Source organism: Pygocentrus nattereri, chromosome 10, assembly GCF_015220715.1.
Source record: "Pygocentrus nattereri isolate fPygNat1 chromosome 10, fPygNat1.pri, whole genome shotgun sequence".
Classification (NCBI taxonomy): domain Eukaryota; kingdom Metazoa; phylum Chordata; class Actinopteri; order Characiformes; family Serrasalmidae; genus Pygocentrus; species Pygocentrus nattereri.
Window position 1 is genome coordinate 27,120,144 of NC_051220.1, and position 26,613 is coordinate 27,146,756.

The window sequence follows — 26,613 nt, forward strand, 5'->3', positions numbered from 1 at the left end:
ACAATGGCCACAGTGGTTATGACAAATGCTTGTGTTAATCACAATCACAGAGGCACAAAAGACTCAGGGGAGCGAAGCTGGCTTTACCCGTTCCTCCTTAAATGGTGCAGCAGTTACATTCTGGCTCGAATAAGAATCTGACTTGAGCTTCGTAAGAGATTCTTTGGCAGTTATTAAATGATGCAAAGAATTAGAAATGAGAGGAAAACAGAACCGCAAGATATAATTTTCTAAACGATTTCTTTTGAAAAAGTCGTGCGAGGTCAAATGACCTTACCAGTATGGTCTCTCGAGTTGGCCCTCAGGAGGAGGAGCTTTTCGCTGTGCCGTTCCGCGTCAGTAGCCAATCAGCGTGCAGCAGCTCTTGGCGCGGTATTGGGAACAGAATACGCGTATAGTTAGCCGACCGTGGACCTCGGTATAGTGAATAATGGTTTAATTTACAAACAATGGATCGCAGTCAAAACAGAAATGAACTACTAATTGGAAGCCGATGGAGAATTTAGAGGTTTCTTTAAGATACTAGTGGTAATGTTTTCACTTCATTTTTCACCGATTTTCCAGTGTTACCTGTCCAGCTAGCTAGCTGGCTGGCGGTCGCTGCGCACCGGGGACAATGAGTGCTGCAAAAGAGATCAGACGTAAGTAAAGTTCCGATGTAATAACTCGTTTACATTAAGACGAAGCTGAAGTCAGTTTTTTTCTTCGAATTTCGCCGATCCACCTTAAATGGTGCAGCCGTTAACTGATGTTGTGTATTGATTGTCTGTATGGTAATCATGATAGCTTTTTAAGCGATTATGCAGTTTTGGATTTTGTAGCGGTGTAACGATACATCGGGAGTTGTTTTGTTGTCAGATCAGGCAGAAAACAACCTCAGCAGAGCAGAAGAAACAGTGGAGACGTTTATTCAAAAATGTTCAATCCGTTGTTTTTAACAGAACTACAGAAAGCCAAAAGCAGAGCCCAGAACAGCAGTAATTTCAAGGAGGAAGCAAGTATCTGCAATCAACTCGGAGAGCTCTTAGCCAAAAATGGTAAAGAGCCCAAAATATAGGATAGCTGATAATGGCTCGCAAGATTGCGTTGTTTGTTTTTCTCTCTTACTTTTTTCTGTTTTAGGTGATTACCAGGCTGCCATTGAGGAGCATCGGCAGGAGCTGGTCTTGTCAGAGACGTTACATGATGTGATTGGCTGTGCAGTAGCCAATAGGAGGATTGGCGAATGTTACGCAGAACTTGGAAACATCAAAGCTGCTCTGAAGGTGAGAAAAGACCTGTCAGGTTCTAGCTGTGATGAGTTTTAGGTGAGGGTTACTCAACCAGCACCCTCTGCTGCTCCTTGGGCCAATACTGAGGAGGAACTGGTGTTCCGTAGGAGGCTGGTGATGGAAAAATGTATTGGTAATTTATTGGCTGAACGATTAATCGTTTTTAATCGAAATCGCGATTTGAATGGACGCGATTTTCCAATCGCAAGAGCTGCGATTTGAATGAGCCGATAGCCTGCAAGTAGGACCAGGGAAAAATCAACCCAACAAAAAAACGCTGTTGACCAATCAGAAGCCGCTAGTCGTGCACATCCCTAAGACAGAAATCAAAAGCTAAAAACAAGCCGCATTGCGCTCGACATCAGGAAAAAAAATTAACCTTTCATCTGAGCAACCGTGCGAGTCCCAAAGTCCAGTGGACGAGTAGGTACCGAAGAAAAATGGCACATCGTGTGTGTGGGAGCAGTTTGGTTTCAGGAAAACTGACATTGGCCAAAAACAGGTACTGTGCAAGACGTGTCGAGCATCGGTGCTAACCTCACGAGATAACACCACTAACCTCTATCAACACCTGAAGAAACATCATGGACAGCTGTACGATGAGCGCATGTTAAAAAGGTCCAGTGATGAATCCCACAATCATCTGGTACCACGGCCAGGCAAACGTCTGTTACACAGGCGTTCGACCGCATTGCGCCATATGAAAAAAGCTCGCGAAGGCACCGCGAGATAACCGAGTACATGGCTAAAGACATGGTACCGATTTACAGTGTCCAAACATGGCTTTCAAAACCTTCTCTTGACTCTTGACAAAAGATACCAGCTTCCATCCCGCACATACTTCAGCCAAGTCGCCATTCCAGAACTGTAAACTACACAGGAACAAAGTTGAAACGGAGCTGAGAAGTGTGGAGTATCACGCGACAACGACAGATATGTGGTCGAGCCGAACCGCTGAACCTTACCAAAGCCTCACTGTTCACTTCATAAATTAACATTTTGAATTAAAGATGTGAAATATGTTCTCTACATACTTCGTACTTTCCTCTTGACCATACGGGAGAGAACATGGCGAATGGATTAAAAGACGCGCTGGCCAACTGGGGTTTAAATGACATGGGGCAAGTGTGCAGAACCACAGATAACACATCTAACATGATAAAGGCAGCCGACATAAACCAGTGGACCAAAACTTTCCAAGATTGAGCAGGCAGGCCCGCAAATATCTTTGTGCACCACAAGTTCACCCTCAGAAAGGCTCTTCAGTGCAGGAGGCAACATTGTGAACTGTCAGCATTCATGCCTTAAGCCACAAAAGGTGGACATGCTCATCTTTTTGGCAAGAAACCTGTGATCACTGGATTCTGTCTATACATGCAAACATTTGATGATGCTACTTTTGCACTTAATGTGATTTACTGCTAAGTTTATTTTGTAAAAATGCATCTTAAACTCAGAGTTTAACATATAGCTGTGATATTTTGCTTATTTCAGCTTTTCTACTGATGCATGACTGTCCACTGCTGACTAGTCAGTTACCGATGTTGCAGTTAAACCTTTATGCGAATTTCTGTATCTTTTGTTGTTCTTTAAAGGTGTTGAGTTTTAAAAATAAAACAACTGCATTTAATCTGACAACCCTGGGAATATTTTTTTTATGGAGAAGTTTATAATTATATTTGATAGATATTTGAAACACTAATACAGGTTTAGGATTTAATGGATTAAAAATAATCACAATTTAAATCGCAATATTCTGTGGAAAAATCGCAATTAGATATTTTGCCCAAATCGTGCAGCCCTAAAGCCATGCAACAATTATGCACAAAGCAATTTTTTTGCCACTTGGTTCTAGAAACAAAATACATTTCCCTGAATTTTGTCATCCAATCATGAAAATGTGCTTGATTTTAGAGGTGAACAACATGGCAAAAATACAGTATTGCAATAGTGCAAAAATTGTCATGATGTGTGATATGTCAAAGTGTTTATTTATTTAGATCAGTTGGAATAGAGGAAAGCAACCTACACTGCTAGATTAAAAAATACTATTAAAAACTAAATATAATTATTTCACTCAGTATTTTTCATACTGTGTTGCACTAAATCCAGTCAAAGGGAACTAATTTTGCTCTCTGTATAATTAAACAGACAGTTGGTCAGTGTTCTACAAGTGCTATCAGTGTGCACAGTGTGTTTACAAAAGTGTATTGTGTTTGACAGTTTATCACAACAGTGACATACACTCACCCGGCCGCTTTATTAGATGTTCAATTGCTTGTTAACACAACTAGCTAATCAGCCGATCACATGGCTGCAACTCAATGCATTTAGGCATGTAGAGGTGGTCAAGACAACTTGCTGAAGTGCAGACCGAGCATCAGAACGGGGAAGAAAGGTGGTTTAAGTGACTTTAAACGTGGCATGGTTGTTGGTGCCAGACGGGCTGGTCTGAGTATTTCAGAAACTGCTGATCTACGTGGATTCTCACGCACAACCATCTCTAGGCTTTACAGAGAACGGTCCGAAAAAGAGAAAATATCCAGTGAGCGGCAGTTGTGTGGATGAAAATGCCTTGTTGATTTGAGAGGACAGAGCAGAATGGACAGACTTGTTCCAGATGATAGAAAAGCAACAGTAGCTCAAATAACCACTTGTTACAACCAAGGAATGCAGAATACCATCTCTGAACGCACAACACCTCGCACCTTGAAGAAGATGGGTTACAGCAGCAGAAGACCACACCGGGTGCCACTCCTGTCAGCTAAGAACAGGAAGCTGAGACTACAGTTCGCACAGCTCACCGAAATTAGACAGTAGAATATTGGAAAAAATGTTGCCTGGTCTGATGAGCCTCAATTTTAGCTGCGACATTCAGGTGGTAGGGTCAGAATTTGGCGTAAACAACATGAAAGCATGGATCCATCCTGCATTGTATCAACGGTTCAGGCTGCTGCTGGTGGTGTAATGGTGTGGGCGATATTTTCTTGCCACTCTTTGGGCCCCTTAGTACCAATTGAGCATAGTTTAAATGCCGCAGCCTACCTGAGTGTTGTTGCTGACCATGTCCATCCCTTTATGACCACAGTCTACCCATCTTCTGAGGCTACTTCCAGCAGAATAATGCACCATGTCACAAAGCTCATATCATCTCAAACTGGTTTCTTGAACATGACAGTGAGTTCACCGTACTCCAATGGCCTCCACAGTCACCAGATCTCAATCCAATAAAGCACCTTTGGGATGTGGTGGAACGGGAGGTTCACGTCATAGATGTGCAGCCAACAAATCTGCAGCAACTGCATGATGCTATCATGACAATATGGACCAAAATCTATGAGGAATGTTTCCAACACCTTGTTGAAAGTGTGCCACGAAGAATTAAGGCAGTTCTGAAGGCAAAGGGTGTCCAACCTTTTACTAGTAAGGTACCTAATAAAGTGTCCGGTGAGTGTATATTGTCATATTGCCAGGCACTACTTAATTTGCCACTACTCTGCTTGATTTCAGATATAAAGCAAGCTCATGTTTACCTAAGTTTCACCTTTTATATTGAATTTTACACATTGCATATTGTGGCACACAAATTGCTGTTGAAAATTTCCCAAAAATAAATTTTTAAGCTGTGTGTTTTTTTTTTTTTGTTTTTTTTCTTGTGGGATTTAATGCTTTATACTGATAATGAGATGGACCTTGAAGTAGAAGATTGTGAAACCCTGTGATAGGTGATGACTGATGTTTTTCATGACTTCAAATCAATGGTGCCTGTCTCTGTTCCAGCATCAAAGACAGCATTTGGACTTGGCTCGGTCCGTCAGTGATGCCGCTGAGGAACAAAGAGCTCTGGCCACCATTGGCCGGACTTACCTCTTCCTTCATGACCGTGACCAATCACAAGACAGTCTGAAGCAGGCCAAGGATGCTTTCAAGAAGAGTTTGGCTATCGTGGACGAACGTCTGGAAGGTCTTGTTCCTATTTTGTACTAAATTCTAGTGATGCTAGAAGTGACCAGGAGACAACAAGACAGTAGAGGAGAGTCTAGTGCTCAGGGAGAGTTGTGAATTTGTTTATTAGTTTTGGAAGGAAGCTAGGTCACACTTTCTTTCTTTGCAGATTTCCAAAATGTTGGCAGACTGCCTGTGCTTTAGAATAAGACTATAATTCCTGTATTCTCCTATGACCTATTATGGTGTGGCTGACCCTTGCTTGACTTCTGAAGAATATCTCACTGCCAAATGCTGCTGAAAGGCTTCACTAGTCAGGCCATTGTTTCTGTTGACGTATGAACAGATGAATGTGTTTCCACTAGCTATACTGTGTGGTTGTAATTTCCAGTACTTAGTGTTGGAGTGTTTGGGGCTGATGTATCTTGTATGTATTTGTGTGCTGCAGGCACAGTTTCAGCACGGGAGCGGAGTGAAATGAGAGCACGTCTCCTGCTGAACCTTGGCTTCGTGTGCGACGGCCTAAAAGATCCACAACGCTGCAGTGACTTCATCCGCCAGAGTATCTACATCTCAGAGTGAGATGCCCTTGCTCGGAGCCCATGCCAGTCTGCACTGTCTGCTCAGTACTCTACCTTGGTTTTGTTCATGCAATACTATGTACCTAACTCTGGTCCTCTTTTGTCTTAGGAAGAACAATTTCACAGAGGATCTCTACCGTGCCAACTTCAACCTGGGCAGTATCCACTTTCGGAATGGGCAGCATTCTCTTGCCATTCGGTGCTTTGAGAAGAGCAAAGAGTGTGCACGCAAGATGAGCGACAAATTTAGCGAGAGTGAATGTTTCTACAACATTGGCAAGGTACCAGTCAACACTGTAGTAAGGCAATGTTCTTCAGGCTTGAAGAAATTTTTTCAGGCTTACACAAAAGCTGAGGTGGTTTTGCTCTTTCAGCAAATGTCATATATTTGATATCTGTGTAGGTTTTGTTGAATCTGGGAGACTTCCTGGCTGCCCGGCGCTCTCTGAAGAAGGCCTTCCGTCTAGGGTCCCAACAGCCTGTAGAGAGAGAGGCAGTGAAAAGAGAATTAAGATACGGTGAGAAGAAGAATCACACATTTAATTTTTATTTAGTTTTTTTTTTTCCAGACTGTTCTGTATAAATTGAAGTATTTGAAAGTGTTTGCGTGTATTTCCCTTGTCTGTGTTGGTTTCCTCCGGGTGCTCCGGTTCACTTTTACAGTCCAAAGACATGCAGTCAGGCTAGTTGGGGTTATTGAATTGCCCAGAGGTGTGAGTGTGTGAGTGAATGTGTGTGTCTGTGTGTCTGCCCTGTGATGGACTGGCGGCCTGTCTAGGGTGTTCCTGCCTACCAGTGAGCGCTGGACTAGGCTCCAACACCCAAGGAAGACAAGTGGCTTAGATGTTGTTGTTGATGATGATGGTGATGATGATTTTAATGGCTCTGCTGCTTGAATAATAAAATTTAATAGTCTCAGGGGCAATTTCCTAGACCCGGATTTAAGTCTAAGCCTAAACTAAAGTTTTAGTGGAGATTTGCCATTAGCTTTGCACTCCAGGAATATGTTTACTTCTGGTCTGGGAAACTGGTTCTATGTGTTTGATTTAATCAGTTCGTTGACCTTGCCAATACATGTCGATGCTGTCTTCGTAGCAATCCGTGGCTGTGAGCTGGAGGATGCTATGTCAAATATCAGTAATAAGCTCACCCAAGAGGCCTTAGGGCTTGCAGAGGGACTAGGGGACCTCTACTGCAAAGCAGGCTGCTACACCAAAGCTCTGGATGCTTACCACACCCAGGTAAGAGCTCGCTGGATCTTTTTCAGGAACTTTTAAGGCAGTTACACAAAAGTTATGTCATAGAGCATCTTTGCAAACCTAGTAATGGAGGCTCAAATAATTTATGTTCACTTGTGTACTGCTTGCATGGCAAAGCAGGATTGCCTGAATATTTTGTCTTTGCATTTTGTTTGCATTTAGCTGTCATGTGCGAAGGCTTTAGGGAAGCCTGCACGAGAGCTGGCAGTCATCCACGTTTCCCTGGCAGCAACATTCTCAGACCTGCGGCAGTACCATAAAGCTATAGAACACTACAGACATGAACTGGAGCTGCGGCAAGGCAATGCCAAAGAGGTATTATAACAGTCATACACTAGTCTTTGCCTCTTAAGCAAGTTTAGTGCAGAGTATTTGGTTCACAAAGCTAGAAAGCACAAAGCTTTATTTGGTAGGTTTTTTTGTTTGGTTTTTTTTTTTTTTGCAAACTTTTGCATATCTGTGTTTGTGTATCAGGAGTGTGAGACATGGCTGAACATTGCAAGCTGTCAGGAGGACTGGGGCAAAAGCATGGAGGAACTGGACAGTAGTTACACTGCTGCTTTGAGCTGTGCTGAAAGAGCAGCTCACAACAAACTACAAGTGAGTCACTCTTCCATGTTCTAGGTAGCTTAGAACCCACACTTCCCAGCAGGGCTAGGAGTTGGGGGGATATTGAGTGCATTTTCACCTCACATTTTTGCTGTGCCCTTCCCACTAAGTGCAAGCAATGTCAGGAGATCACGTTTCTTGCAATATTTCTCTTAATCAATTACAAAAAGACATTTATCCTAATTTTCCTATTGGCTCTTTGACAGAAATGTACAGCTCCAGACTGTACTACCGTAATTCCATATATTCTGTTGATTTAAAGGTCTGAAATGTCCACACAGGAATTGCTAAAATGGTGAATCACCAAGCTCTGGTCTTTCATATTCTGACAAACTTGCCCACCTATTACTTTTCATAGCACCCCAGTCAAAGCAGTCAAGAACTGTGTGGCCTCCCAGTCTTCTTTTTTGTTTCTTCAGAATGATTTTATTGCTAAGTCGATTTGCTGACCAGTCTAGACCAAAAAAAAAAAACCCAAACGAATTCACTGGCTTGCAGTGATCCTACTTTTAATCTCTTACTCTAATCTTGCTCTGTCTTACACTGACCAGTTTTTATTTACTTATAAGCTGCAAGTTTGACCAGTAGCGATTCTAACCTTTAGAACCATGTGAATCTGAGAATGAGGTGTAATGTATATTAACAAAAAAAACAGAAAGCCACTATCCAGACTGGTTGTTTTGTTATTTTTACCATATATCTAACTGCAGGAGTAATTCCTTTTCTCTTGGTTTTGTGCTGTGTGTCCATGGTTGCAGAGGCGGGTTCTAAGAGCGTGGCTACAGGTGCAGAAGCGGGTCAACTCGGCAGATACTGACACCACGGAGGCTCGTCTCCAGAAGTTGTGTGAAGCAGAGGGTCACGGGCTGGAGGAGAGCGATGATGAAGAGGAAGAGGTGTTGCAGAACAGTGAACCTCTGGACAGTGACATCCAGCTCTCAGACTCTGGTAAGTAAACAAAACGGGAAGTCTGTGTTTAGGAACTTGGTCTTAAATGTAATGTTATCCATGGAAACATGGGTAGGAGGACTAATGTTTTTTTTTGTTTGTTTTGTTTTTTCCTCTTGGCAGATGATGACGTGGAGGGCTACGATAAGCTTGTGACTGGCCGAAGGAAAACTGGAAGGGTAAGAGAGAACCCTCTTCTATAGTAAATTAAAGTAAACTTGCATTCAAAATCACTGGTTGTTTTAGGCACAATTCTTCATATCTTTTAAAAGCATATAATTATTGTCTTCCTGTTATCTTGCATCACAGTGTAATTACTTTTGCTTGGCTCTAAAATGTCTTCTGATTTTTGATTGTTACCCTGCACCAACAGACAAGAACAAATAATAGACACTAAGGCTTAGACACCCTCCTAATTGTGTTTCACTCTAAATATGTTAGTGTTTGCTGGCTGTCAATATGTATCAATGCTTCAAACTCTTTATCTATTAATTATTTTTCATACTCCTTGGATTTTCTGTCTCTCTTTCTCAACTATTTCACTTCTTTTCTTTCCCTCTCATTCCCTCTCTTCTTCTTTCTTAGTGGAACAGGCGGAATGAAAAGGGTGAGACTGTGCTTCATCGAGCCTGTATTGAAGGTAACCTGAAGCAGGTCCAGTACCTGGTAGAGCAGGTGAGCTGATCATAGGAGTCAATCAAAACAGCCTCTGAGTGATCATAGCTGAAACGGCTATTCACTTTCTCTTACTGTTTCTGCCACAGGGTCATCCCCTAAACCCCAGAGATAACTGCGGCTGGACTCCACTCCATGAGGCCTCCAATCATGGCCATTTAGGTACCAAGTGAACCTGATGAACACTGCTTAGTTTGCTGTTTCGTTAGCTCAGCTGCACCAAGCGTTAACAGTGCAATGCAGTATTTTTTTTTTTTTTAAAAAAGACTTAAAAACAGAACATTGCTGAGCTTCTCTCTTGGATCTGCATAGTTGATCTGCTTGTCCCTGTGTCTGTTAGAGATTGTTGCATTGCTGCTGGACAGAGGAGCTAACATTAATGACCCTGGGGGTGCACAGTGTGATGGGGTCACACCCCTGCATGATGCCCTCATCTGTGGGAACTTCAAGGTGGCACGACTGCTGGTCCAGAGGGGTGCTTTAGTCAAGACTCGCAACAACAAGGTTTGATACAGATATGCACCTATAACACTGTCACTTTGCTGTTACCCTACAAAAAAAACAATAATTTTGTGTCTCTTTGTTTTTGCTTTTCTATCTGAATGCTTATACATGAGGTACAGTGGTATGAATAATATAGTGTTATTCAGTGTTATAATGCATTGATTTTCTTATCAAACAGAGACCCTTTGGGTTTACTCAGGATCATTGAATGTGCTTATGGTGTGTCTTTCCCCAGGGGGAGACACCGTTGGACAGCTTGCGTCAGTGGCGGAAGACATATGGTAGAGAGCTGGATCAGGAGACGGTGCGGGAGTGTATAGAAACAGAGAAATTCTTGAAGCGGGCACAGATTGGAGGAGGTGAGGATGAACGAGAATGTGGACAAAAGAGTGGCTTGTTTAGTGATTAGAGAAGTGGCTACCAATCCCAGTCCTGGGAATCCTACACTATGCACATTTGCTTTTCCCCTTGTCTAGCACATTAACTCCTTAACTGATCAACAAGCTCTTTGTGTGCTCAGTCAGAGGTGTGAGAGTAAGAAAAGCATAAAAATGAGCAGAGTATTGGGCCCTCAGCACTAGGGTTGTGACCCTGTGGATTAGAAAGGGGTTAAACAAGGCCCTTAGTGTTGCAGAACTTTTGCCAGCAAATGTTTTGATGGGGGGATGCAAACGATACAGTCACAGTTACAGATACAGTTAGTTCATGCTACACAATTTGTTTTTCGTAAAAGCGATAACAGAGAACTCCACTGCAGAGCTGCTGGACCTCACGAGGTGAGTACACCCATCACATTTCTGGAAATATTTTATTCTATCTTTCAGGGGTCAGCACTATAGAAATTAAACTTGTAAATAACTTAGTCACTCTGCAGCTTGTATAGCAGCATTAAGGTCTAAATAGCTGGCTACACAAGTGAGTACACCACACAGTGAACATGTCCAAATTGTGCCCAATAGTGTCGTTGTCCCTCCCTGGGTCATAGAGCGGTTTTCCAAAACAGGTTCCACTCCAAACAGGGCTCGCCAGGGTCGATCAAAGAAGTTCAGTCCAAGTGTTCAGCGTCATATCCAGAGGTTGGCTTCAAAAAATAGACTCGTGAGTGCTGCCCGCATTACTGCAGAGATTGAAGAAGTGGGAGGTCAGCCTGTCAGTGCTTAGACCATACGCCACACAATGCATCAGCTCGGTCTGCATGGCCGTCATCCGAGAAGGAAGCTTCTTCTGAAGCTGACGCACAAAAAAGCCCGCAAACAGTTTGCTGAAGACAAGCTGTCCAAGAACATGGATTACTGGAACCATGTCCTGTGGTCTGATGAGACCAAGATAAACTTTTTTTTGGCTCAGATGGTGTCCAGCATGTGTGGAGCTGCCCTGGTGAGGAGTACCAAGACAGCTGTCTCTTTCCTACAGTCAAGCATGGTGGTGGTGGTGGCATCATGGTCTGGAGCTGCATGAGTGCTCCTGGCACTGGGGAGCTGCAGTTCATTGAGGCAAACATGAATTCCAACGTGTACTGTGACATTCTGAAGCAGAGCATGATCCCCTCCCTTCGGAAACTGCGCCGCATAGCAGTTTTACAACATGACAATGACCCCAAACACACCCCCAAGATGACAACTGCCTTGCTGAAGATAAAGATGATGGACTGACCAAGTATGTCTCTAGACCTAAGCCCAATTGAGCACCTGTGGGGCATCCTCAAGCGGAAGGAGGAGGAGCGCAAGGTGTCTAACATCCACCAGCTCCGTGGTGTTATCAAGGAGGAGTGGAAGAGGATTCCATTAGCAACCTGTGCAGCTCTGGTGAATTCCATGCCCAAGAGGGATAAGGCAGCGCTAGATAATAATGGTGGTCACACAAAATATTGACACTTTGAGTACAATTTGGACAAGTTGACTGTGAGGTGTACTCACTTGTGTTGCCAGCTAATTAGACATTAATGGCTGTGTGTTGAGTTATTTTCAGATAACAGTAAATCTGTACTGCTATAGAAGCTGTACACAGACTACTTTGTTATATAGAAGTTTCATTTCTATTGTGTTGTTCCATGAATTTGCAGAAATGTGTGGGATGTACTCACTTTTGTGAGATACAGTGCGTGTGTGTGTGTGTACACAGACACACTATATTGCCAAAAGTATTCGCTCTTCTGCCTTCAAATGCATATGAAACTCTGTGCAGGCCAGTCAAGTTCTTCCACACCAAACTCACTCATCCATGTCTTTATGGACCTTACTTTGTGCACTTGTGCACATTCATGTTGGAACAAGAAGGGGCCATCCCTGAATTGTTCCCACCCTGTTGGAAGCGTGAAATTGTCCAAAATCTTTTGGTCTACTGAAGCATTGACTTCCTTTCAAGGGGCTAAGCCCAACTCTTTAAAAACATCACACCCCTCCACCAAACTTTACGCTTGGTGTACGCAATGCATTCAGACAATTACCGTTCTCCTGGCAACTGCCAAAACCCAGGCGCTATGCGCCTCAGTCATTTTACGTGGCCTACCACTTCGTGGCCGAGTTGCTGCCATTCCCAGTCGCTTCCACTTTGCTGTAATACCACTGACAGTTGACTGTGGAATATTTACTAGTGAGGAACTAGTAGGAACTCGCGCTCTCTCTCTCTCTCTCTCTCTCTCTCGCGCGCGCGCTCTCTCTCTCTCTCTCTCTCTCTCTCTCTCTCTCTCTCTCTCTCTCTCTCTCTCTCTCTCTCTCTCTCTCTCTCTCTCTCTCTCTCTCTCTCTCTCTCTCTCTCTCTCTCTCTCTCTCTCTCTCTCTCTCTCTCTCTCTCTCTCTCTCGCGCTCTCGCGCTCTCTCGCGCTCTCTCTCTCTCTCTCTCGCGCGCTCGCTCTCGCTCTCGCTCTCGCTCTCGCTCTCTCAGTTGCAGCTCCTGTGTCTCCGAGGCCTGTCCTGCAAGACAGTCAGCTTTTCGATGCTGAGTGCTCAGAACCACTGTCGCAGCAGGATGAGCTCCACCCCACTTCCCAGCATGCCTTGCCTCGTAGACGAACCCCACCAGAAGCTGTTACACCCCCCAGAGCCAGACGATCAATTGGGCCCTGTTACCAACCCAGAGGGACTGAGCAGGATGTTCTCTTTGGGGTGGGACCGCGCAGTCACTCACTAATACTGTAATTTATATAAGCTTTGCCCCCGGTGTGTTTGTCTTGCAGGTTTGTTTGTAGGCCATGATGATATGACTAAAGCTTTCACCCCCCCCCCCCCCCCTTTTTTTTTTTATTTTTTTACCAGGAGAGCAAAGATTCAGACTATTCTGACTGCTCCATCAGCCCACTGCGACCTGTGCGGCCTAGACTCCGCTTCCCAGAAGACCCTCTGTCCCCACATGAAATTTCTCCTAGTCAGGATGTCTCTTCTTATCTACATGGGGATAGAGATCCAGTGTTGCCTCCTAAGCCTGTCTGTGGCAGAGAGGAGTACCAGAGGGCAATGCACAACCTAGGCAGTGCCAAGTTTCGCCTTCTCTCCCAAAGCCTGTCAGAACCAGCTTTCAGCAGTACACCGGCAGTATCGGCCAGTCACGTTTCTGCTCTGGTCCCAGAGGATGAATACATAGCAGACGATTGGCTCGAAGATGATTTGGGGAGCGCTCAACCCAAAAAGAAAAGGAAAATAACCTCAGAACAGGACAACAGGCGGGACAGCATGATGCATTCTAGAAGCCAGAATTATGTGTCTGGATCGTCAGAGCCTTCAGCTAGAGGTATGTTACATAAAGATATCAGTAAAAGAAAGTATTTAAATCTATTAGAGGTCAAATTCATTCTGTTTATTTTAGGGTTGCAATGATTAGTCAGCATAATCAATGAGTTGTTGTTGAGATTGATTATTTATTCTTTATTTTTTTCTCTGTTTTATATTTTACAATTACAACATATTTAACAATATGTTAATGTAGAGAAGGGCCGTGTGTTGATAATAAGTATAATTATGCTAATTTAGGTCGGGGTGGCCAATATGACAAAATTATTATATGAGATATGATATGCATCAATATTTTAATGCATACAAAATACACTAGTGTAACATTTTAAAACTGGCATCAAAACTCTTAGTACAATGATTGTTTTATTCACTGCACTAAATACAGTTAAACATGACATTCTATTCTCATTGTAATTATATGTGCATCATGAAAGGAAAAAAATATTTGGTAAATCTTTGAATGATATCACAGTTGTTACTGGGCAAAAGAAAGATGGTTAGATCAATCGATTAATTGAATTCTTGTCGGTAGACTAATCGATCTTAGAAATAATTGGTTGTAGCCCTGGTTTGTTGTAAAATGATTTTAGTTAGGCAGATTACAGTGTTGTTTGTTGTTGTTGTCGTCGTCATCGTCGTCATCATCATAGTAGAAACAGATTGTTCAGTGTGTGTGTGTGTGTGTGTGTGTGTGGCTGGTCATGGAGGCCCTGTGTTTTCTTTTGGTTGTAGCTGAAGTGAAAAATTAGCTGAATTTCTATGCATTGCAACTTTGAATGGAGATTTTACTGTAACAGAATAATTTTTTTTCTAGGCAGTAATTTTTCCAGTCTTACCTCTCCCTGCAGTTCAGTCCACTTCCAACAGGAGTCTCTCTCTGAAGAAGAGCAAGAAGACACGGCAGGTGAAGATGAATCAGCTGCCTGGCATGGTGATGCTGGGCAGGAGAGAAATTAGTAGATCACCGAGTCCCAGCATCACCCCTGACGATGATCCTCCACAGCCTGTACGTCTGCAAACTTACAGCTCACAGACAGTGGTAAGATATTTACTCACAGTGGCATGATGTTGAGAAGTTGAGCAGTGATGCCACTCTTGTCTTGTATAATCTGTACTTATTCAGTAATGTGTGGCTGGCTGAGTTTGGTTTTGGTTTGTGTTACAGACACAAGCTGCTCCTCAGATCACAGCACATATCATGCCTGCACCAATCAGGATGAGGGTCAGAGTTCAAAACAATGTCTTCCTGATTCCTGTCCCACACAGGTGTGTGTGTGTGTGTGTGTGTGTGTGTGTGTGTGTGTGTGTGTGTGTGTGTGTGTGTGTGTTTTCTAGGAAGGTTTAAAAATATCTTCTGAAAATGAATATCTTGTGCTTAGTGGCTGTTTTAACTGGAAAGTAATTAACTGAGGGATGGTCTCTGACTTTTGCAGTACTATATAGTGCCGTGTATCTTGTGATGCCTCATTAAGATTAGACAGTCATCAGTTTCTAGTCAGCTGTGGTTTAACTGGCTTTGCTTCAGATGCACTTTCGTTCTCTTTTTAGCTACATGCTGTCTATTTCTCTTTCCTACAGCTTGGTACAATAAGAATTGTGGCTCAAGTGCCATATTTCAGACTTCTTTTTAAGTTGAACACCTTTCTTCTCCTTGAAAATTAATAACCTGCACTTAATGTCAGTTTTGACTGAAAATGGGTGGTCTGACTTTTGCATTGCTGCATATAAAGATGTATAATTTATTAAAGATGTAAAATTTCCAGTGAGGCAGACTCTTGCACCGTGTCCTGGCTGTGTGAGCAGGCCGCTCAGCGTTATTATCAAACCTGTGGGCTGCTGCCACATCTCTCCCTGCAGAAAGAGGGTGCTCTTCTCTCACCTACAGACCTGCTGCTGGCTGTGTTGCACACGAATGAAGAGGTTATAATACAGATTTTTTTTTTTTTTGCCATTTTGATGGGTAAATGCATGAAGAAAAGTTGTATGTGAAAATATGGTTTGATGGCAGCCAGTTGTGTGTGTGTGTGTGTGTGTGTGTGTGTGTGTGTGTGTGTGTGTGAACGGTCTGCCTGTAGGTTCTAGCAGAGGTCTGCTCATGGGACCTCCCTCCCCTTGCTGAGCGCTATAAGAAAGCCTGTACAAGTCTAGCTGTGGGTGAGTGTTTTCAGCTCTGTCTTTTCACATACAGAATATCAGAAATACACATACAATTGACTTCTGTTTTTGTGTTTGCACTGACATGGTGGAAGCTTATGCAAATGTCTGCTTGGCATTTACCCTTTGTTCACATGTCTCTGAATATAATAATTTATGAGACTGTACTTGTGTGTATGTTGCAGAGGAGAACAAGCGTGTGTTGCGGCTGTGTGAGGTTCAGGATGGCTCTCCTTGTGTGACTGTGTGTGGTCTTAGTCTGGCTCCTGCATGTCTGCTGCCTCTACTGCGTGCTCTCAAACTACAAGACAGCCTGACTGAGCTTCGTCTCTCTGCCAACCGTCTTTGTGATGACCTCCTGCCTGAGCTGGTCTCTGCAGCCACCACCATGCCCCGCCTACGACTTCTTGACATCTCAGCCAATCAGATTACAGGAGAGGGCATTAAGAAGACAGTTAATACTTTGGAGGGAAGAAGCGAACCTGCATTTCCGGTATTTGAAGTACCCCTTTTATTACCACACTGACAATAACTTTCCCATTGTTATCAAGAAAGTAAAATGAGCTTAGAAATATTTAAACACTAGAAGTTCTGGCTGGAGGTGGCTCTAATTTGGCAAAGTGAATCTTTAGAGAACTTACAGATTATGGGTAAGGGGCTACATCAGAGAAAAGGTGATGCAGTCACAATTGACCATGCTCAAATATTTGTTTAGTAATATTAATCAATTGTTTATTAATAGGCAGACATAGCAGATAATACATAATGAAGAAATACAAGCTGACTTAGTCTTAGTTGTCTTAGTTGTATCTCACTCAACTTTTAGTGAAAGACAGTATGCCAAATATTGAATAACAATAATTGTATTCCAGATCCAACTGATCAGATGTTTGAAAAAGTAAACATAACATGTTTTATGAAAAGCGTCATGATATTATCTTTATCATATTGTCCACTTCTAACTGAAAGTAATCAAACTGCAGAAATTTTAAACATGTTGTTACATATTGTGTAACGTGAAAATGCCCTAAAGTATTTTGATGTTTTTGGCATAAGCCCACCCTTAAAGAAAGAAATATTGTTTCCCTTTTAATGCTCTTTAAATTTAGTTACAATTTCTACATTTTTTAATTGTGTATCTGCATTTGCAGGTATGTACATGAAAAATGTATATCAGCTCACAATTCCCATATTGAAAATCTCAAGACTGCTTTGCATGCGCCCAGCCCCTTGCTTCACTCTAAATTCAAGGTCATAGATTCCCTTTTGAGTACAAGAACCAGTTATCAGTGTTGAAAGAATAGCCTTAGTCAGAACAAGCGAAGTTTGTAGGCCTGATCTGATCAGAAGCTTACTCCCGCCAGCAAGCATTCACATCCCAGCTCTGGGATACTGACTGTTTTACAGTGCATCATACATTGTTTTATATTTTTTTACTTAGAAAACGTTCTAGAGGATAGGAATTGAGCTCCGGTACTACTCAAAGCATTATGTACGGTAAAGCTGTATTCATGACGGTTAGGACTGTTCATATGCTCAGAAATGGTCTGTGTGTGTTAGTGGTCTGTATACCACATTGTGTGAAAGAATTTGATGTAAAGGAAATTGTGTGTGGCTCAGTAGATGTGTGACTTTGAGATTGTATGTGTGTGTGAGAGGTGAGAGAGTGTGAGAGAGAGAGAGAGAGAGAGAGAGAGAGAGACTTTTGCAGTGTGTTAGTTCCCCTACGCTGTTCGCTTATGCCAGCATTAGCCATCAAACAGAACTCATTCTATCTAAACGCAGATTTAGTATTTATAAAGACAACAAAATACCAGGATTTGATGACAGTGACCATGACAGTCTGGCAGTCAAACCTACTTATCAGTAAATGTTTATTGAGGAAAGCCATTTTAGTAAGCTTGGCTTCCATGACTGCTCTCTGTTGTGGTCGTGGTTGTGTTTATGCATGTCTGACTGCAGGTTTAATTTTAGCATTTAATTTTATCTTGTAGCATTAACTTTCATGTTTGTATGGTTCTATTAGATGTGTGGTGCATGCAGTGGCTCAGTGCAGTGTTTAATAGTATCCTCCCGGTATCTTGCAGGACACCACTGTTTTGAAATGAACATTTTGAGGATTTTTGAGCTTAATATGACTTTTTGTTACTCTGTAGTGCGCACCTGCTAAAAGCACTACCAGACAGGACCAAGTACTGTAGCTATAGAAACGGGTGAATTTATTGAGGGTAAGGGCTTATGGAGGAGCCTGTCTTCTCCCATTATGATATGCATCACATCAGCCAGTTTGAATCAAGTCATAGTCATCCTTATTGTCATTCATTGCACAAGTGTGAATGTCAGGCATATAATAACCCTGTTTCCTCATGTTAGTGTTACATGAGACATGGACAGAAATGATATAGTAATAGACACAGAATTGTGTCTTCAAGGTGACCGTGTGAGGATGATGTAGTTAATTATGAGTTCCGAAGGATTTTGGCAATTACAAAATGTTTACTTAGCTCAGGTGCAATTTTAAAGGTAGATCGGTAGGCAGACTGGTAGTTATTCAGAGAGATGACGAGCAGCAATATTGCCCTCAAATTGAGGCATGTTGGTACAACACACTGTGGTCATGCGTTTTCCACCGGACAGTACAATTACCGAACCAAGAATTATCTGTTCCCTGGCTGAGTACTTGCATCTGTTTTGCATTACATAACAGAAGTGTGAAAGGTGGGGTTCTCTTAAGCTTGAGTGCTCACACAATTTATCATGTAACTGGCGGCTAAGAAGTACTGTCTAATTCTGATCCCTCTTTCTCTCTTTCTGTCTGTCTCTTTCTCAGTGCCTGGAGGAGTTAAATTTAAGTATGAATCCTCTTGGAGATGGCTGGTCTCAAGCTCTGGCCTGTCTGCTGTCAGGCTGTCCCCTATTGACCACTATATCTCTCCAGGCCTGTGGCCTCACAGCCCGCTTCCTGCAGCAACACCGCATCCTGTTAGCCAGTGCTCTCACAGGTAAATATTTTAGCCATGCAAAGTTTGCAGTGCAAAACATTTTTAAGAAGTTGAAGCATTAGGTAGCAAACGTGTGAGTGAGTGCTTTGTATGGCTATAAGGTTATAGTGTAACCACCTTTTTTGTTGTCCTGTTTTAGTCATGTAGCCTTTAGCATGCTAACAAGCCAGGTTGCAAAGCAAAGTGATGGTGTATCAGCAGTCATTAGTATTGGTCAGTATGGTCATCAGGAAATCATGGTATAGTGTATTTATGTGTATGCTTTTTTTTTTCCTCAAATAAAACCAATTTGGATGTTTAAGTAAACCTCTTGTAGATTAACACTGTCCTCTAAGAACCATATTTCACAACTGTGAAGTGTATGTGAAGCCCTCAGCAGCTTTAGGAGATTTAAGCTGTCCAAGTGGACGAAGGCTTGTTATAACCGGTATTAAAAAGGGGAAGTTGGTCTTCAGGATATCCAGCTAGTACCATTTTTTTTTTTTTGTTCTATTCTAGCTTCCCACCTGACCAAGATGGGCCAAAATTTCTATTTCTGTATTTGTGATCTAGATCAAAGGCCCTCAAGCCTTTCCCATGCAGCTGTTCATTCTCATTTTATCATTTTAACCATTGTATTCCTAATGCAGATACAGGACACCTGAGGTCAGTGTGCCTCTCCTACAACACTCTGGGCTCCACAGGGTTTGAGTTGGTGTTGAAGACATTGCCATTACAGTGTCTCACACACCTGGAGCTTAAAGCAGTGTGTAAAGGGCCCACAGAGCAGCCTGCGCTGGATCTCCTTGCCAAACTCCTAACACAGGTGCATAATCCTACTCCAAAGCCAAAATATCTCAGTCTTACTAGAGCTTGAAATGTTTGTCCAAACCTGATGGGATCCAGGCATATGGGTCAGACATAATTTCACAAACTTGTTTGGCTCTGGTCTGGTTCAGATTTCACATTTGGGTGGATGGGGGGTTGTATACAGCTACACTTAGCTGTATATCTTCAGGTTTTTGATCATAATGTGCAAAAGAAGAATATGCTTTAGAAATGAAAAATCTGCAGCCTATTTGAATACAGTTTACCAAGATCGTATATTAATGACAATGTTTTGTTGGTGTTGAATGAGAACCCTGTATTTGTCCAAGTAATATTTGTATTTTAGCGCTGTACCTGGACATTGTAACATCTGAAGGCCTAAAGCGTTGACCGTTCACATATTTCACTTTAAAATGCTTGTGACTGAGAGTGAGAACTGGCATATGCAGTTATAGAATGTTGGCCTATACAGCATAACAGCATTAAAGGAGGCAAATGAAATGATTAGAGTTTTAAGTAGGCAATATTTGTACTGGTGTTGTATTATTCCCTAGCCCTTTTAATGATCCATGCAGACCATGAGGTATTCAGGGGCTATTTTCTGGAAAGAGACAGTTGCACCAGTGGGTAGGAAACAGAAATTGACTGCAGGTTGGAATGCATCAGAGGAAAGAACTTCAGGCGATGTGTGAAACAGAACTTGCACGAGCTGCAGTGCGTCTTGCCAGTTGTACGTAAGTGTTAGGTTGTGGTTATATTGTGTGAATTTGATCCTTCCCACATTCTGTCATGTGCTCTTTACTGAGAACTCTGGTTATGCTGAAGATGTTGTGGCAGGTTCACAAAAGGCAACTAAATAGTGTGGAATGTGGAAAAGTCAGACCAGACCATGCTTCATTATTTCACGACAGCCAATAAATTTTTTTTTTTTTGTTTTTTTTTTTTCTTCAGGACATGTATTTTTACCATTGCACATTACCATAATTTAATATAAAAGCTGTTTGTTTTTTTTCAGTATTTAGTGTGTCCACACTAAATTACAGCCTTTATTACAGCGTATTTTCAGGAGACTTGTAATCGTTTTTAATGGAAATCCTAAAAGTCTTAGAAGTTGGTGTTGTGTGATGTTTTTGTTGTTTTGGTTCTTGAATTACAAATTATCCCAATTACAAGTTTAGACTAATCAGCTAATTAAACCTTGCTTCTCAAAAGCCAGTTTTAGTGCAAATTTTGTCCTTGGTTGACTACTTCTTAGTCTAACTTTACAGCTACACATTCAGGCCCATAGCATTACAGGGGGCCTTCTCACAGTGGACAAACACCTGACATTTTATTTTTCTCAGCTCTAAAGTAAGTGCTTGAGTTTGTGTCTTTCAGATATTAAAGCCTAAAGTACTGTTTATCTGATGCTGACAGTTTTGGTGGTCTGCTTGGTCTTGTGCGCTTGTCACGACTCCATTATCGCCACATAAAAAAAGAAAAGAAAAGAAATTTCCTTTGACGTTCCCCTTCTTCAGATGAGCCATCTTTTGTCTGTTCTCCTCAGAAGTATCTCCTTTATCTGTTTCAGAAGCACATAATAGTGCATTTGCATGGCAATAGGGTGTGTAAGAATAGTTAGAGTAGCAGTGGAAAAATTCAGTGGTAGTAAGATTTGATATTGTTCTTGGTGTCGGACACACTTGTTTAGTTTTGACACCAGTCTCCATTCATTTTAGCCCACTCCTGAACTACCTCTGTCTCTAATGTCCAGCATTGATACTCCCACATTCCAGGATGTCAGCTTTTTAGTGTCTGTGTGTGACCAGACCTCAGTCAGAGTTCTCTGTTTGAAACCATAGGAGAACTGCATACACAGAAACTCAGGCTGAAATGGGCACCCAGATTGTGAAAGAAATTGTTATACCTCTTACCAGGCAAGAATGATGCTACTGTTAAGGCAAGGGGAAATAAAGTTTTAGGAAAGAAATACTTGTGACTAATTTTTGTCTGAAGAGCTTATGTTTCTGAAGTACTTGAATAAACGAAAAGGTGGTCTCTGATGATTGCGCAGTACTGTGTCTTGTTTCTACACTCATGAGCCATTTCATCAGTTGCAGCTACCTTGTAGGTTTCTTTGTATGTTTCCATTTACTGACTGCAGCTCATCTGCTCACTACTGATCAGACACTATTTGACTGGTGCAACATTCTCAGCACAGCAGTAATTGACACAGTAGTGGTGTGTAAGTGCCTGTCATGTTAGTATGCATGTATCAGGCACAGCAAGGATGCTGGGTTTTTAGCACTGAGTACACTTACTGGCTACTGTATATATAGATGTACCTTCAGAGAATGTAGTGCATCGATGTGATAAAATAGCCAAGGAGGGCAGATACAAGGAAGTTTTAGCTAATAAATAGGCACCTCACTGAAAGTACGTGTGGTTAGTAATGTGTATACATGCTCTGTGTTCCAGGCTGACTGCTCACTCACACATTTGAGCCTTGCTGCAAATGGACTGACCGATCAGAACATCCGCTCACTCGCCAGGTGAAGTTGTAGGCTTGGTCTGTTACGCTCAGGCTTCCTTCATGCATGTTTAGATATGGTGCATTATTTTTGACTTTATAGCCATCAGTATTACAGATTACATCACAAATTAAAGAAGGAGAAAGAGAGACTTTATTAATGTTATTTTAATAATATTATTGTGTTTTATGTCATTATATAAAATCAGGCACAGCAACTGTTGGGTACAGTTCAGTGAAGTTGAATAATTAATTTGTCTGTGTATGGAAACAAGATTTGTATGACAGTTATCAAACAATAGTCTGTGTTGTTGGGTTTTTTTGGGTTTTTTTTAGGTGTATACCTCTCTGTCCCTCCCTGGTGTCTTTGGATCTGTCAGCCAATCCTGCTGTGACTTCAGAGGGACTTCACAGTCTCCTCGGTGCTCTTAGAGAGGCCCAGCGACCTTTGACTCATCTTAACCTTCAAGGTAACAGCCAGTTAAGGGGGTTTTCAGGTTGCTAAGTTCTTGTGTCTCTCTGTCTTGTTAAATTGCGTGTGTGCGTGCGTGCGTGCATGTGTGTGTAAGTGTCATTTTTAATAAGTAAAAAATGGTGTGCAGTGGCTATGTTAAATGTTTTTACACCCCAGCCAAAATTTATCAAGTCATTTGACACGTACATGCATCACACACTCCAGCTCACATCTGCAAGCATCAGTGTAGCATGTTTTGCACTGTGTATATGTTGCATTATCTGACCCAGTGTATCGGTGAAGCTAATGCCTTAGGAAGGATTCCAACTATATCACTCACTGCTATTGCTTTCCCACAAAATACTTGCATTACAGGTTTTGTAAAGGTCAATCCACACGTTTGTCATGTTGCTTGCTTTAACTAGTTCCATCTAATGGCACACACGTATGCAGGGTTGGAATAGCTATTAAAAAATTAGGAGGTAGCGACTGTGTAGCTACTTTCCCACAATTTGTAGCTAGCTACAATTTAGCTACTTTTCCAGAAAAAGTAGTGGCTATTTTACCTACTTTTTGAAAAGTAATGCACTACATCTAGCTACTTTCAAAGTACGATTGTCAATGTTTATGAATCTCCACTTGGCACACCAAACAAGCCCGATAGTGTGAACAAGGCTGCGTTTAATCACGCACCAGAAAGAAACATAAAATTGAAAAGCTGCAAATATACAAAAGGATCAAATAAATTAGTGTAACCAACAATCATACTTGCACAACAAAGATGTGATATCTAACAGAATTTGGACTGAAGGCAAAGTCAGTCATTCCAGTTTTTTTGTAAAAAAAAATCAACAAAAATAAATATACAACCAAACAACTTCAGTAACACTTCAGCCTCAAAATTCTCAAAAAAGGCTCTGTTTCAGGTGAGAATCAGGCCTGAATAATCTCTCTAGGTTTCTAGGTAAAATAACAATCCTCCTCTGCTGTAAAATCATTATAACACACAGTTCCAACACAGTTTTCACAACAAATGCTGTTAAACGCTGGAGTTAACGCAGAACTGCTAATTCACCCTTTAATGGTGAAGACTGATGCGCCGACTGCTATTCACACAGTAATACAGATAAAGAAAAGGCAAAGAGAAAGATTTAAGACGAAGATCGATAATTTGGAGACGAACAGACTTATTTGCATTTATAATCATTCAGTTGGTTTCTCCATACATTTAATCTGCAGCAACTCACCAAGCTGATGTCAGCTTCTCATTCACCTCCTTCTTGTTGGTATTTTTCCGTTCCACCTTAAATGGCACAGCTGTACAATCTGGCGACTCGGGTAGAGCTATTTAAGGTGGAATGGAAAAGTTCAAACAAGAAACTGGAGAATGAGAAGAGATTCAGCCTCGTAAAAAGTCAAACATTGAGAGACATTTTACAAGAAACTCGAGGAGAAGTTTCCTGAGATGCAACAAAAGTGGCTACAGCTGAGCTAAAGGTTAAAGCAGAGCAAAGTAAATTTGTGTTTTCATTTATATTATATTTTAGCCTATACTAGTACATCAGAACATACTGAGACATACAGCCAAGATGGTAAAATGGACATAAAATGTTGTGGCTCTCAAAGTGGTTTAATTTTTGTTGAAAGGACAAAATGACTGTTTTTGCTATAGCTACTGAAGGGATTTATTGATAAAATATATCCCTGAGTTATCATTAATAAAAGGTTTGCAGCAATTATTAAATTAGAAATTATTAAAGTAGAGAATAGTCACTTTAACTGAGCCAGATGGGGCCCAGGCAGCCTTAGTTAGGAAAGTTAGGCCTAATGCTTCTAGGCGAGAGGTGTCTGTACCAGGCATTCTTGCAGCGCTAGAAAGTCTTGAGAGATAAGCGAACATCTCCAAGTAAAGAAATACTGCCTGTTCACTAAAAGCAAGCTAGCTTTTAGTGAGGAGATAGATAAGCAGTGAGCAGGAGCGGGTTGTATCTCTTAAATAATTAAAAAGGCCCAGTATGGAGAGTCGTAAAAATGGTCCTTGTCAGACAAAGCATAGAGGTGTCAAAAAGTAAATTTAACATGGTGAATATAATGATAGCCAATGGAAACCTTAGGGTGGTTGGAGAGGAGGAGTGAAGAGAGTGCCCTGGGGAGGAGCACTAACCATATTTGAAAAACATTATAAAAACTGATGTAATGTGTCGAATATTTGGATTTTTGGTTATCTGGGAACCTCAAAATGAAGAGGGCAGAACCATCTGCTGAAGTTTGATTTTTCATTTTCTTTAACCTTCTTCAAGAATGCTTTTCGATCTTTTTGACTGTATTATCTTTTTTTGCATTTTGCAAGAATCCTTTGATTTTAATTACCCTTTTTGCATTAGAGAGCAGAATAAATTAGCACTAAATCTTAACTTACAACCCCAATTCCAATGAAGTTGGGACGTTGTGTAAAACATAAATAAAAACAGAATCTGATGATTTGCAAATCCTTTCAACCTGTATTCAATTGAATACACTACAAAGACAAGATATTTAACATTCAAACGGATAAACTTTATTGTTTTTTGCAAATATTCACTCATTTTGAATTTTATTGAGTGTTAAAAGGAAAGGTGATGTAACACAGTGGTAAACATGCCCCTGTCCCAACTTCTTTGGAACGTGTTGCAGGCATCAAATTCAAAATGAGTGAATATTTGCAAAAACCAATAAAGTTTATCCGTTTGAACATTAATTATCTTGTCTTTGTAGTGTATTCAATTGAATATAGGTTAAAAAGGATTTGCAAATCATCGTATTCTGTTTTTATTTATGTGTTATGCAGCGTCCCAACTTCATTAGAATTGGGGTTGTAGAATTAAATGATGGGTAACAACACACACTTCATCCCCATTCTCTGGGTAGGAGGGCGAAGCGTTCTGAGTCACGACACCACACAAAAATTTGTAGGCGCTACAGCTATTAGCTACATTTCATAAAACTGTAGCGGCTACAGCCATTAGCTACTAAAATTTGTAGCTAACTTAAAAAAAAGTAGTATGCTACTTAGCTACTCCCCCATCCCTGCATGTATGTCAGAAATTGCTTAATGGAGTCGATACTCTTTATTGCCAAGACTGATACTGCATTTAAGTGCCAGTAGTACCCGAGAAAAATAGGAATGCAAACTTAATACGTGTTTAAATCCAGACTCAGAATATTTGTTTAGTCTAGCATATGCCCAGAGGTATTGTGCCTCACTGTTTGAAATTATGCTATTATTTTAATAAATAAAAAGTAATAAAAAAAAGTAAATAAAGTACATAAAGATTATTATTACATGAAACTGTCTTGTGGTCACTCAGGTTGCCAGGTGTGTGGGCCATGGGATATTGGTTGTTTGGATGGCCTGTCTGAGGGAGTCCAGAATCTGCAGCTGTGTTCTCAGCGACTGAACAAGCTGGACCAGGAGATCCTGCAGAAAAACTGGCCAGGACACTTCATGACCCGAAACTCCAAATGCCTGCTCAGCACTGCCCCTGCGATGCAGTGACCCCATACTGTCCTCTGGTGTCTGTGCAGTGGCTGGAAAACTGAACTGTGCAGATATCAAGGCCATCATGCATGGGTGCCATTGTTTGATTTTCTACTTTTAGACACTTTTCGAGTTTGTAAATGGTGCCTCAATTGTGAATTTGCTTGGAATTGTACAGCTTTAGTATACAAATATATATTTGTAACAAATATTTAAAAATGTGTGTCTGAATACATGCTAATCTATGAAACCAGTAAAGTTTTCATAGATCCTGCCTTGGCCCGTCTTCCTGATTCATCACAGTTTTGTCATATTTCTGCATTAAACAGAGTGAAAGATTTGAGTGGCTTTTTTTGGTATATTGAATTCCTGAAAATATATGTCTCCTCTGTCCTGTGAAACTGAAGTGATGAGAAAGGATCTTTCTCTTTTTTCTGGTTCATCTAGTGATGAGCCCAGATAGATCTAATAAAATCTTAACTAATACTGTCCTAAACATTGTAAATGTTTGAGAATGAGAAGTGAACAGCTGCAGTGCCACTGGATTGAAAGCATCCATTGTACAGTCGGTCTACATAACATACCAAAGCATTACTCATAAGAACGTTTCATTGATTTGTATATCATGTTTAGGTAAAGGCGTCCATTTT

The 26,613-nt window shown here is 41.4% G+C and overlaps 1 protein-coding gene across 2 annotated transcripts; it reads left to right on the forward strand.

Moving 5' to 3' along the window:
- Positions 1-386: 386 nt before the first annotated feature.
- tonsl (tonsoku-like, DNA repair protein) lies at positions 387-26,306 on the forward strand. 2 transcript variants are annotated; one of them, XM_017699792.1, is made up of 28 exons: positions 387-641; positions 942-1,037; positions 1,123-1,265; positions 5,052-5,235; positions 5,665-5,794; positions 5,907-6,078; positions 6,201-6,315; positions 6,893-7,038; positions 7,219-7,371; positions 7,531-7,656; positions 8,424-8,613; positions 8,737-8,792; positions 9,199-9,288; positions 9,378-9,450; positions 9,629-9,792; positions 10,028-10,151; positions 12,676-12,896; positions 13,047-13,518; positions 14,369-14,559; positions 14,686-14,786; positions 15,284-15,440; positions 15,596-15,674; positions 15,860-16,167; positions 18,505-18,676; positions 19,306-19,481; positions 21,941-22,014; positions 22,329-22,462; positions 25,794-26,306. In XM_017699792.1, the coding sequence occupies exons 1-28, from the start codon at positions 617-619 to the stop codon at positions 25,979-25,981; spliced, it is 4,260 nt and encodes a 1,419-aa protein (XP_017555281.1). In that variant the 5' UTR covers positions 387-616; the 3' UTR covers positions 25,982-26,306. The 2 variants fall into 2 exon arrangements, with proteins under 2 accessions (XP_017555281.1, XP_037397638.1); XM_037541741.1 differs by lacking the exon at positions 942-1,037.
- Positions 26,307-26,613: the final 307 nt, after the last annotated feature.